This window comes from Perissodus microlepis, chromosome 20 (genome assembly GCF_051167445.1).
Source record: "Perissodus microlepis isolate ML-2025 ecotype Zambia chromosome 20, ASM5116744v1, whole genome shotgun sequence".
NCBI lineage: Eukaryota > Metazoa > Chordata > Actinopteri > Cichliformes > Cichlidae > Perissodus > Perissodus microlepis.
Genome location: NC_140480.1, coordinates 29,173,777 through 29,187,196, shown reverse-complemented (window position 1 = coordinate 29,187,196; position 13,420 = coordinate 29,173,777). Strand labels below are relative to the sequence as shown.

Sequence of the window (13,420 nt, the reverse complement as noted above, 5' to 3'; positions counted from 1 at the left end):
GTCTGTACCACATAGGCAAGCCATAATTTTCGTCAGTTTTCTAATAAAATAAGTATCCACATGGGTAGTTGGATGACTTTTTAAAAGAAAAAAAAAAAAGAAAAGAAACAAAACAGAAAAGAAAAGAAAAAAATCTACATCACCTTGAGTAGTTAAGGAGGGAGAAACTATTCAAACATTTTTGTGTCAGGCTGTAAACAACCTTTTAAATGCCATTGGGGACTGGGTTGTTATACATTTTTTTAAATATATAGTGTACTCGGCAGCCCAGCATAAATCGAACCTCTAGTGATCCTGTATTTGTGACATGATTAAATGTATTTGTGTTTATACCTTGATATGTCCCCTGATCGCTAAACGCCACCCTCCGGTAAACGAAAAGAAGACAGTCTAAAGGTTTGCGCATGCTCAGCAGCAGCAATTGTTTTGTTTACATAACGCTGTCCTTTCGAGAGCTAGGGGTAGAGAGCTAGGCAGAAGTAAAACTCCGTGGTAGCAGCTTAAGTTACCTGTCCGGGTAAAGTATGTCTGTGAAACACGCTATTAGCCGGGGACTGGAGTTGGGCCGGTCGGTCTTTCAGCTCGGTCTCCTGAAATCCGGTGGCCGACTCGCAGCAAAGCTCCGAGCTGACCGTTTCCGTGCAGGCCCGTCGGTCCGCACCGCTCAGCCTCAGGCTTTCCTGCCGTCTCGGTACCGCTATTACCGCACTTCTCTGAAAGGCCTGGCAGCTCAGCTTCAGTCCGCCGGCTTCAGGAGGTTTGCTGGCGGGTCCCCGCGTAACAGAGCTGTATTTTTGGCTTTCGGTCTCGGTGTGGGGCTTATCGAACAACAGCTGGAGGATGACAGAAAGAGTGCTTCAACATGCCAGGAGATCCAGGTATGGTATCTAAAAGTAGGTCACAGTAGGGTACTTAAGCGACATTTAAGTCGTTAAGTGTAGTAGCTTCTGACAAACTGGTTTGTTAGTAGTCGTTTTTCTTTTAGTCTTTATTTTCATGGTTATTTGCCGGATTGTTTTTTGTTTGTTTTTTTACTGAAAGTTTGTTTATTTGTATCTTCACCAATTCTGCATATTGTTTTTACATTTATGAATGTTTTGTTGATAGGGTAATGCATAGACACAAGATTTGTGTACGTTCTTTAATTTGTCATGCTGTTTGAACTGAGGCCTGAATGGATAACTTGGTTGCAATCTTGCATTAATTTACTTTTTATTATTTTAATATGTCTCTAGCAGCGTCTATAACAAGTGTAGGTACATTTGGGGCTTTAAAAAGTTGTTGTATACAGTCTGTTGATTGTTTTTCCTTTTTTTTCTTGACTAAATTTGTTTATAGCACGTGATTGATATGAACATATCTTTGTGTAGCTTATTATTATTATTATTGCTTTCCCCTGCAGGCTGTTTTTAGAAAGAAGAAATTCCAGAGTCCACTTAAGCCATTCACCTCTGGATATAAACTGGAGGATTACATTCTAGGGAACCAGATTGGGAAAGGCTCCAATGCAGCTGTGTATGAGGCTGCAGCTCAGTTTGCTCCTCCAAAGCAAAGTGCCAGAAAATGCTCCCTGGTGCAGATAAAAGAAGGTGAAGTGGAAACTGAGGCACCTCGATCTCTGACATGCTGCTCACTAAGGAACTTCTCTTTTGCTATTAAGATGATGTGGAACTTTGGGGTGGGTAGTATACTAATGGTTTGATAATGATTTCACATCTGTTTTAGGTTTTAATCCTCTGTATGAAAACAAACGAAAAATAGCCACACATCAGTACCGACGGGTATTTTGCTATTTGTTTGCAGGCTGGGTCATCAAGTGAGGCCATCTTAAAGTCTATGTCTCAGGAGCTGGTCCCTGCAGGTCCTCATGCCTTAAAGCAGGAAAAAGAAGAAATTACTCTGGATGGGTAAGTATTATAACCTCAGTTCTTTTTATTCCTGCCTCAGAGTGGTGACCTAAGGATAGGAAACGTACTAATGAATGGCTGTGATTTCTCTACATGCAGACATTTCGGAGTCCTGCCCAAAAGAGTGTCAGCACACCCTAATGTAATCCGAGTGTACCGGGCTTTTACTGCAGATGTTCCATTGCTACCAGGTGCTCAGGAGGAATATCCAGATGTTTTGCCACCCAGGCTTAACCCTGCAGGCCTGGGCAACAATCGCACTCTTTTCCTGGTCATGAAGAAGTAAGACCTACCTTCCTACCTACCTCAGTCCAACCCAGTATGTGTGCTAGAAACATTGTAAAAAAAAATGTTGTTTTTAGAGATTTTCATTATTTTGTTGGGGGGGTTTTTATAGTTCACTTGTCAGGTCATTTTTATTCAGTAACTTCACAGATTTTTTGTGTCATAGCTATCCATGCACACTGAGGCAGTACCTGGAAATGTCCACACCAAGCCGCAGGCAGCGCACTCTGATGGTGCTGCAGCTCCTTGAGGGGATCGACCATTTGTGCAGAGAGGGTGTCGCTCACAGGGATCTAAAATCAGACAACGTGCTGTTGGAATTCGACTCAGGTCCGAAAAAAATTCTGTCAATAACAGAACAGTTTAAAGCCAAATGTAAACTATGCCAACTTGAGGTCTGTTTGGGTCACCGGTGTTATATTGATTTGTCCTTTATGCAGATGGTTGCCCCCGTTTAGTGATTTCTGACTTTGGATGCTGTCTGGCCCAGAGCGATTCTAGTTTGCAGCTGCCCTTCAACAGCATTTGGGTCAGCAAAGGAGGGAATGCTTCACTTATGGCTCCGGAGGTAAGATTAAAAATGTCTTTATTGTAACTGAGTAGCCACAGTTGCTGCGCCGTCTCTTATTGGTGACTATTAAAACTGAATTTTGTGACTTTTGCCTCCACTCTGGTTATAACCAGAGGTGACACTTGGATACCATTCAAGTAACCTAATTGTATCTTTGTGTTTTGAAATGACTCATTAAGATAAATAAGAATTCATATAAATAGATCATTTGCAGTTAACCAGATATTTAATCACTTTAATTTCTCATAATTTTTCTGCCATCAGGTGGCCACTGCAGTTCCAGGATGTGGTGTGGTGCTTGACTACAGCAAGGCAGATGCCTGGGCCGTGGGCGCCATCTCCTACGAGATATTTGGACAGCAAAATCCATTCTATCGAGCAGTGGGACTGGAGAGCAGGAATTACCAGGAGAAGCAGCTTCCTCCTCTACCCTCCAGTGTTCCAGCTGATTTGCAGTTCGTGATATGCTTACTTCTCAGGAGGAACCCAAACAAGGTAAAGAAGTGGCTGTGTTTAGTTTAATATTTAAGTTTTCAGTAAAAGAGAGCTAAAACAATATAGTTTCATTTATTAAACCGAAACATTGAACTAAAACAAATCACAATTCTCTCAACACTAAGGGGAATTGTGAAGTTAACATTTTCTGTAGATTTACCTGAGAGGCATCTCTACCATTCCACTACTGAAACATGTTCTTCATACTCTGCAGCGCCCCACTGCCCGTGTGGCAGCTAACATGCTACATCTGAGCCTCTGGGGTCGGAAGGCTCTGGCTAACCAGGACAGTGTGGGCATGAGGAAGCTGGCTGATTGGTTGCTCTGCCAGTCTGCTGTGGTTCTCCTTAAGGGCTGTCAGGGGCCCAGTGGGAACAAAGTGGAGGCGGAGCTTCAGAGGAGTTTCCTGGCTAACTTAGAGCTGGAGGACCTGCGCACTGCTGTAGGCTTCCTCCTCTATGGGCGAGAGCAGAGCCAGGCCTGCGTGCTGTCTGTCTAGAATAACTCAAACACATAGCTGAGAGTCACTGATATGGATAAACTGGGGCTTAAAATTGCTTTCAATACTCAGACTTCTGTATGTGTGGTATTTATTGTTTTAGCTGTAACATCTAATGGCTGTGGGTATTGTTTGATTATTTATCATGAATTGCCAAGTGGTGTAATTCTCCCTTTTCAAGAACCCGACCCTCAAACCTGTGTCCTCTAATGTTACTTATCTGCATTTCTCACATACTTATGAATATGTTTCACTTGCCATCATCACTGTATCAGCAGGAATTCAAGCACTTCAAACATTCAAGTGTTATTGGTACCCATCATACAAAAATGCAGTTTGTCTTACACGTGCAATGCATTGTGGATTACTGAGACAGCTGCTGGGGAGTGATTGTGTTTAATTTTTCCCAACATTTGAGTTGCTTCGCAGCAAGAAATTCTATTATGTGAGTGGATATTTTGTTTTCCAAATTATGATACACTTTTTCAAATCAGCCTGTGGGGAAAAAACAAACAAAAACTCACATTCGTGCAGTTATTTTTGCAACTATGAAAAATTTTTGTACCAGTAAATGTGGAGGTCAATACAGATAAAGTTAGACTCTACTGTGTAGGGTAAGACCAAGTGAAAGGTTCACAAGTAGGACACAGTCCATAAAGTTGCCCCTTGAAGATCTGGTTGCCAGTGGATATGTGTGTTGCAGTCAGTTGTACACTGATATTTCACAGCTAAGGAACATAGACCTGTCCTAAATGCTAGAACATATGAATCACATTGATCCTGATGTGTCATGCATGAGTAATTAATTAATCTTAAGGATCTGACTTTGTTCCACATTGTTGCTGTTTGCACTTTATGCTCATGTTTTGCACCTGTTCAGAGCTGTGGTTTTCAGCTAATATAATATACAGATTTCATAATAATTGAAAATTGGGACTTAATCCTTCATATTAGGATAATTTACTGTCAAAAAGAATGAAAGGGATGCATGTATATGTCTTCCTACAAAAGATTATAAGACGGATTTTAGATATATGTCGATTTTTTTTGCAGTGTTTCAGAATAAAAGTGTTAAAGAGCCATGAAGTGTTTGTTCAAGTTCTTTCCTTTGTCTTTAGATATTTTCAAAATAAATAACTCGTATTGGTGATATAGTAATATCCATACATTTTTTTTAATTTTGATGATGAATATTATTAGCACTGTTTGTGAAATAACAAGGTGCGGCCTGATCTTAAATATCTTTTTCTTGGAGTTCCAAAGCAGATTTCACGTGGATTTTTCCATGTGATCTTGGACAAACTAAAATTGTTTCTCTAAAAATCCCTCACAACTTAAAGGTGTTGTTATGCAAAAAAAAGTTTGATACAAGACTTCATTTTTCAGAAACTTTATTTAAGACAGAGCCATATTAGGATTTTAATAATTTATACTCTGAACAAAGTCAAACTGGTAATAAATAGACTGGAATGTATTTAGGAACACACTGAAGTTTCCTGTATAATCCCTCATGACCCTTTCAGTACTCCTCTCCTTCCTCTTCTCCTTCACCCTCAATAGAATCAACTCCCACCTCCTCATAATCCTTCTCCAGAGCTGCCATGTCCTCTCTGGCCTCGGAGAACTCTCCCTCCTCCATACCCTCACCCACGTACCAGTGAACAAAGGCACGCTTAGCGTACATCAGATCGAACTTGTGGTCAAGCCGAGCCCAGGCCTCTGCAATAGCAGTTGTGTTGCTCAGCATGCACACAGCCCTCTGGACCTTGGCCAGATCTCCACCAGGAACCACAGTGGGGGGCTGGTAGTTGATGCCAACCTTGAAACCAGTGGGGCACCAGTCCACAAACTGGATGGAGCGCTTAGTTTTGATGGTGGCAATGGCAGCGTTGACATCTTTGGGTACCACATCACCACGGTACAAAAGGCAACAGGCCATGTACTTGCCGTGGCGAGGGTCACATTTCACCATCTGATTGGCTGGCTCAAAGCAGGCGTTTGTGATCTCAGCCACTGAGAGCTGCTCGTGGTAAGCCTTCTCTGCAGAGATGACTGGAGCATAGGTGGCCAGGGGGAAGTGGATACGGGGGTATGGCACCAAGTTGGTCTGGAACTCTGTCAGATCAACATTGAGGGCACCATCAAAGCGGAGAGAAGCAGTGATGGAGGACACAATCTGACTGATCAGCCTGTTCAGGTTGGTGTAAGTAGGACGCTCGATATCGAGGTTCCTACGACAGATATCGTAGATGGCCTCGTTATCTACCATGAAGGCACAGTCAGAGTGCTCTAGGGTGGTGTGGGTGGTCAGGATGGAGTTGTAGGGCTCCACCACAGCAGTAGACACCTGGGGAGCTGGGTAGATGGAGAACTCTAGCTTGGACTTCTTGCCGTAGTCGACAGACAGACGCTCCATCAGCAGGGAGGTGAAACCAGAGCCGGTGCCACCGCCGAAGCTGTGGAACACCAGGAAGCCCTGAAGACCAGTGCACTGATCAGCCTGAGGAGAGAGAGGGAGAGACAGCAACCAGATAAGAGATATACCCATCAGTTAGGTCATTTAGCCAGGCTTCTTCTGCTCTGATTTACCCACCAGTTTACGAATCCTGTCCAGAACCAAGTCAATGATTTCTTTGCCAATGGTGTAGTGTCCACGGGCGTAGTTGTTAGCAGCATCCTCCTTGCCAGTGATCAGCTGCTCAGGGTGGAACAACTGGCGGTAGGTCCCAGTGCGCACCTCATCTACAAAAAAACACCATTAAGAAATTATGTAAGGGTTTTAACAAATTAAAGAGACAACAGCGATAAGTTTATTTCTAGAAGTTTACCGATGACAGTGGGCTCTAAGTCGACAAAAACAGCTCTGGGAACGTGCTTTCCAGCTCCAGTCTCACTGAAGAAGGTGTTGAAAGAATCGTCTCCACCACCAATGGCTTTGTCACTGGGCATCTGACCGTCTGGCTGGATCCCATGTTCCAGGCAGTAAAGCTCCCAGCAGGCATTGCCAATTTGGACACCAGCTTGACCAACGTGGATGGAAATACACTCACGCTAGGTTAAGGGGAAAAGAAGATTTGGATTAAAAACAAAGACGAGTCTTCCACTTGCTGAAGATAACCAGTTTTCAGAACAGTTTTTGCTAATTAAAAAAAGGAGGGATAAAACACATTAATCGGGCTCACAAATGAAACAATCACTGCATTTTAAATTGCCTTTAACACAACTGCTTAAATTACATTTTCCCTACCTTGCACAAGAAGCCGTTAATAATACATTTTCTATATTCTATTATAACATTTGGATTGAGTCTCAGTCTGCCATTTATTTTACAGAAGCCCATGCATTTTGTGCTGCGACATAAAACTGCCTACTGCAGGATTACTGTAGACAGAGAGGATTATCTAGGTCAGACATGTTGCAGTGTGCTGGCTCTTTAAAAAGACACATTCAGATCATCCACTGGGGTTATATGTAACACAATTTGTGCTGTATTTGATTTTATGGTATATATTTAAGCATATATGATATTAGGGATGGCTTAGTTTTATATAACACACAAACACAATATGGTGTATTATGTCACTGACATAATTATTTGTAGAAAAGAGGACACTGCATTTATGTAACATACATTTACATACACGTTGTGTTAAATGGCTGGAGATCATGTTCAGAAATTGATAAGGGAGCCAATGGAAGGCAAGTGGACAAGTCTAGTGGTCAAGACTAAGATGATTTACAGTTGTGTAGGATAAGGATCAGGCTCTTCCATATGAATGTAATTCATCATTTAAGTACGAACTTAACGAACTGACGACATCTCACACTATTTCTATTCGCAATTAAAACGATGTATGATCACAGTAAGCTGCGGAATACTGCATGGCAACAAGCAAGGTTGCAGTAATTTGGAAAGAAACAGATCTGAAAAAACGACCTAGTTTAATTTCCACATCTGTTAGACTTAAACAGTAACAAATAAGCAAGTCAAATGTTAGAAATTAAAGTCTCGCTTACCATGATTGCTTGTCGGTATTATGCAATGTAATGAGACAAGCCAGAGGAGTGTCTGCGACTGAGGTGCTCGGTGTCTGAGGCTGCTGTGATGACGATCTTCGCTCTGCCTCTTCAGGAGGACAGGTGAAGTGCACAAACTGAAAACCCTTCTCCGTCTGGCGCAGTAATTGTTCCCATTCAGAACCTCCAATGTGAGATAAGAGGCTTTCAGGAGCTAATTCCTCCTCCGCTAAGGCGTGAGTCGGTAGGATTATGCAGGACAATATAATACAGGACTGTGCAAAAAGAGAGCAGAATTTCATAAAATCTGGTAGGAGGCAAGACCCTCGGATGTCCTTTTTCTAATAAATAAATAAATAAAAAAAGGTATTCGCTTTGCTTGTGTAAATCAATGCAATTAGCCAGAAACCTGTTATATTGAGTAAAGCCACGGCATCACAATGAAAGCTATATTGTTTGGAGATCCGAGAGAATAAAATAAAAAGGCTTAATTCAGGAAAATGACAAATACTTCAGCCGTTGAACTCCACTTATGTGGTCGTTTACATTGAACAAATGGCTTGGCTGACGAAGAAAGCCAGTGTCCAGGAGCAAAAGTAATTTTGAAATTACAAATTTGGCTTCCTGTTAAATTTCAATCTTACCACAGCTGTAATATTGCATTTCCCTATATATTTTCTTCTACATTCTACTTTAATGAAGTCATTAGCAAAAATCATAGAACTCGCATTCTGTCGATCGAGAGTATTATAACTACTTTATATGTATTCTTCATAGTTTTGTTTATCAATCATTCATAACGCTGGTCCTTCTCTTCCTGATAGACGGTCACAGCTGGTTACCCCCTCGATTACTCATTTGCAGACTCGTGCTGCCTTCAGGGCTCCGAATCATGCTGTGACTTATAAGACCTGTAAGAAAAGTAATGAATTAATCAGTCGCCTAATAAAGATGTGCATTGCTTAACCTGTATAATAAGAATCAATTTGTGCATCCAATATCACAGTGTGTACAGTGCAAATTAATAAGTTAAATAAATACTGTTCAACTATACTTTTTCATTACGCTGCTCGACGCAAAACAAAATATTACGGGCATACAATAAAGCACTAAAGTAGCAGAAGTCCTTTAAAGGCCTGCTGACACAACTTAACTTTACGCTCAAGTTAGCAGGCATGTCTTCGCTTCGGAGAAACTTGCATTTAAGTCGTACCATTACCGCTGCAGCAGCGGACTTTTTCGCCTTGCAGCCACGACAGACTTTGGCTCTTTGCAGCGACAGACGAGGCCTTTGCATAAATCCGAACAGACAGTGCTCAGGGAAACACTACAATGTACCACCGAGCGCCGAGTTTGTTGCCAGGGTGGCCGGGATCCCCACCATGGCCAAATTACCTTACCAGGACACCGCAGAAGGGCTTGATGCAGCGTTTGTTGGCGTCCCAATTGATACCGGGACCTCGAACCGACCTGGCGCAAGGTAGTGTTTTTCTCTGCAGCTAATATTTAAACGTATGGGCCTGCTGCTCCGTAGACTGTCATTGGATGCATGCATAACAAAGCTGCTGTTTTCAGGCGTTTAAAGATAGATTTAAGTTTCACTTTAGTAATAAGTGACTAAATTAATCTTATCCTCATGTTGTGCAAAACTTCACAGACCATCTTGTACACAATTGAGACATATACAGGCAACAGAAATCCTCAGCTGCAGGGAATGTACAAAAGCTGAAACGTCCAAATTCATTTTGACCACCCAATACCTTACTGTGTACAGTAAACACTATTTTCATGCCATCAAGGTTAAAAATTGTCACAATAAAAAAACAAAAAACAAAATCCAAGCAGCAGCCATTGTGCTTGAACAATCATAGGTGTCATCCTGGTTCACAGGTTTGGCCCACGACAGATCAGAGTTGAGTCGGCAATGCTGAGGGCTTACAACAGTGGCACCAGGGCAGCACCTTATGAGTCCCTCGTGGTTGCTGATATTGGGGATGTGAACGTTAATGTGTATGACCTTAAAGACACTTGCAAACGCATCAGGGAGGCCTACAGAAAGATCCTGGACACTGGCTGCATCCCGCTAACTATGGGTGAGAAGAAAACTGATCTCTAGAGGTGAAGAAAATGCTCTAAAAGTGCCCTTGCTCACATGGTTGTTATTCAGACAGTTGCACAGATAGTCAAGGATAGCTCAGTAAATATTTAACAAAGCACAGTGTTGTAATACATGTTCAATTATTAGCCATTTAGATAGCTCTATAAACCAAAGAGAAGATTTGATCAAAGGTTGGATTTTAAGGAAGTTTTGTCTGCAGGTGGCGATCACACTATTGCTTACCCAATCCTGCAAGCTGTTGCTGAGAAGTAAGTGTGCTTTATTCCTAGGAACTATATGTGATGCAAATTATTTGAAGTTGAGACTGCTGATACAGTACTACTTTTTTACACACTTTAGGATACAATAAACATTGTTTTGATCTGTGTTGAACTGTCTTAACACGGCTATTAAGCATTTTTCCCTCAAACTTCCAAAACTGTACAGCCTACAAATCCAAAAATGCATGATTCAGGCGTCGCTTGAGTTAAGCATTCTTGTATTCGCTGACTTTACTATCTGAGAATGCAATACAATTAAAGAATACTGTTTTGTGTGAATTGGGTTTACTGAGAATGCAGGAAGAGTCCTCAGTTAATATATATGTAGCTGCCACTGATGAACATGAACTTCCTCTTTAACCATTTTATACCCCATTCCCTTGTTCCTGTGATAATTTGTTAGGCATGGCCCAGTGGGTTTGATCCATGTGGATGCTCATGCTGACACCAGTGATGTGATATTGGGGGAGAAAATAGGCCACGGGACTCCGTTCAGACGATGTGTGGAGGAAGGATTACTGGACTGCAAGAGAGTGGTCCAGATTGGCCTTCGGGGTTCAGGCTATTCTGCCGACTCATATGAATGGAGTCGGGCACAGGTACTCTGCTAGGTTACCGTTTCATGTGTGTAAAGCATGCTTATGTTTAGCATATATTTTCTGGCGTTGTATAAATAAACCTTTACTTGCTTGTTCCCCATAGGGAAATGCCTCAGATAAATTCAACATAATGGTTTTGGCATTTTGTCTGGAGAGTAAATGCTGTATAACTGGATTAGTATAAAGTTGCAAGAATCTATGCTAATAATTGGTATATTTTATATCTTTATTGTGCTTGTTTTTTGACAACAAGATGCAAATGCATTCATCTAGAACAAGGGCATTTTATGGCACTGACTCGGAGATGCCATATGTCTCAAAATAATTTTCTCATAACAAGGCTACTATGTTTTTTTTTCTACTCCCTTAGGGCTTCCGTGTTGTGCAAGTGGAAGAGTGTTGGTTCAAATCTCTTGCGCCTTTAATGGATGAGGTCAGGAATCAGATGGGCAAAGGTCCAGTATACCTCAGTTTTGACATTGATGCTCTTGACCCTGGCTTTGCTCCTGGAACAGGCACACCTGAGATAGCAGGGCTCACTCCCATACAGGTAATCAAAGTGCTAAAGACACCTCAAAGTTTACTATACTAGTTACTAGCTATATATAAAAAACTACATACACCAGGCAAGGAAATGTTGTCTTTTCTGCTGCATTATTAATTCATTTTTTTTTCAATCAATCATCACGATTGGATTTAGGGAGTTGAGATTATTCGGGGATGCCGTGGTCTGAACCTTGTTGGATGTGATCTAGTGGAGGTGTCACCACCCTACGACACCACAGGTGCTTTTTTAACATTTAAATTCTTTTGAAATTCCAATTTTCTTTCTAATGTATTTTTTCCCTCTTGGCCTCTTATTCATTTCATTTTTTTTCTTCCATTCTGTCAACAGGAAACACTGCATTGACTGGGGCCAACCTCCTCTTTGAAATGTTATGTGTTCTCCCAAAAATTAAATACTATTGATAAATACTGAGAGCATAGAAGAGAATAAAATGTGTAGTTTTGGAAAAACTCGGACAATCAAATTTTGGTACAGTCATGCTTTGCACTCTTGAATGACACTAAAATATCTGAGGGTAATTACTGTCTTATAAATTGCGAACAAAATGATGAATATGCCGCAGTGGACACGAGTTTTGATTCTGTAAGTATTGGCTTCATTAGGAAATCCTGCACTCATTCAACAGTGCAGTGCTGCAGATGAGTTTTAAGACCATGAGAACTTAAGTGTAGTGCCGTTTGGGTGTACAGAAATGTGAAATTCAGTATTCACCAATGTGCATTTTAGGCAAGAAAGACAAACCGGTCAGTGATTTAAACTAACTGCTGCTTTTAGTAAATACGTAAGGAAATATTATTTTTGAAGTGTCTTTATTTACCTTGACTGCTGAAAACAAGTTTCTTCCTTCTGATATCACAATCCAGTCATAGTGCCTGGCACTCTTGCATTGTTTATGCTGTTGTACAAACTCAGTATATACTGGACAGGAGCATTTCATTTCTTAAAAGGCTTTTATTTCAACCTTTCAGAAAAATATTACATGTCTATGGTTTCAAAATTCACGATATGAAAACTGGTTACTAATTCATGTTTTTTCTAATGCTTGAAATGTGTGTTCTCCAGGTGTTAACACAAATATCATCCTGGCACACTTTGGGCCCTGTAGTGCCAATTGAGCATTGTTTAAATGGCCCAGCATACCTGACTATTGTTGCTGACCATGTCCATCATTTTATCACCAGTGTGCACATCTTCTGATGACTGCTGCAAGAAGGATGGCTCAAAATGCCACAAAACTCAAATCATCCTAATCTAGTTCCTTGAACAGAACGTGACCTTCACGAAGTCTATTGTAACTATTGCAAATGACCACTTTAAAAATGTCAAAGTCTGGCTTAGATGCAAAATATGAAGGAAGGAAGGATGACTCAAGGCTTGCACAGTATTGTATTTTACTAGCATTATATAACAGCAGCTATTATAAGAGAGAAGCATTGTACTGAAATGTAGGACACCTTTATATAACTCAAAACAAAATACAATATTTTTTTTCAACCAACCTTCTTTTTCCTCTTCTTTTACCCGTCTTCATTTCCTATCTTTTCCCTTTCTTGAAGGGCAGCATAGTGTCACAGGGATTAATACTGCTGTCTCATCAGTCTCCTGGGTGTTTCTGTGTGTAGTTGTCTCCCCCATGCTTGCATGGGTTTATAAATTTCTCCAACCTCTCTGGATGGGTTGTGATTATGGGTTATTCTTCAAGCACTGCTAACTTTAATCTCAGTCTGGCAACATATTATTGGCCATATTTTGTTGACAAAAATGATAGAACAGACACAGTGCCTATAAAATCAGCCAAACTGTATAATTTCATTTAAAAAAATGGTAACATATTCCAGTGGTTGTTGACCTGAAGAGTGTATGTGTATATACGTACGTGTGTGTGTGTGTGTGTGTGTGTATATGTGTGTGTGTGTGTGTATATATGTATATGTATATGCAATTTTATTTGTATAGCACCTTTCTAGACAGAATCACAAAGTGCTGCACATAAGATAACAAATAATAAAAGGGTAAAACAGACAATATAAAAATATCTATCTATCTATCTATCTACAGACTGTAATTTTGTAGGATTATCAGAGTTGCAATATATGTTTT

The 13,420-nt window shown here is 40.8% G+C and overlaps 3 protein-coding genes across 3 annotated transcripts; 2 read left to right on the top strand and 1 right to left on the bottom strand.

The window, feature by feature from the left end:
• Window positions 1–405: 405 nt before the first annotated feature.
• Window positions 406–4,843, top strand: pink1 (PTEN induced kinase 1). The gene is made up of 8 exons (XM_084916696.1): window positions 406–878; window positions 1,403–1,678; window positions 1,804–1,907; window positions 2,007–2,189; window positions 2,359–2,522; window positions 2,633–2,760; window positions 3,028–3,258; window positions 3,473–4,843. Exons 1-8 carry the CDS (start codon window positions 525–527, stop codon window positions 3,755–3,757), a joined length of 1,725 nt encoding a protein of 574 aa, XP_084772822.1. The 5' UTR covers window positions 406–524; the 3' UTR covers window positions 3,758–4,843.
• Window positions 4,844–5,131: 288 nt separating this feature from the next.
• LOC146364819 (tubulin alpha-1B chain) lies at window positions 5,132–7,997 on the bottom strand. Its single transcript, XM_084916697.1, has 4 exons — window positions 7,775–7,997; window positions 6,586–6,808; window positions 6,351–6,499; window positions 5,132–6,257 (listed from the first exon to the last, which is right to left on the bottom strand). The coding sequence occupies exons 1-4, from the start codon at window positions 7,775–7,777 to the stop codon at window positions 5,277–5,279; spliced, it is 1,356 nt and encodes a 451-aa protein (XP_084772823.1). The 5' UTR covers window positions 7,778–7,997; the 3' UTR covers window positions 5,132–5,276.
• An 801-nt stretch (window positions 7,998–8,798) lies between these two features.
• Window positions 8,799–13,207, top strand: agmat (agmatinase (putative)). Its single transcript, XM_084916699.1, has 7 exons — window positions 8,799–9,254; window positions 9,665–9,867; window positions 10,093–10,141; window positions 10,557–10,752; window positions 11,123–11,302; window positions 11,453–11,537; window positions 11,648–13,207. The coding sequence occupies exons 1-7, from the start codon at window positions 8,950–8,952 to the stop codon at window positions 11,719–11,721; spliced, it is 1,092 nt and encodes a 363-aa protein (XP_084772825.1). The 5' UTR covers window positions 8,799–8,949; the 3' UTR covers window positions 11,722–13,207.
• The last annotated feature ends 213 nt before the right edge of the window (window positions 13,208–13,420 follow it).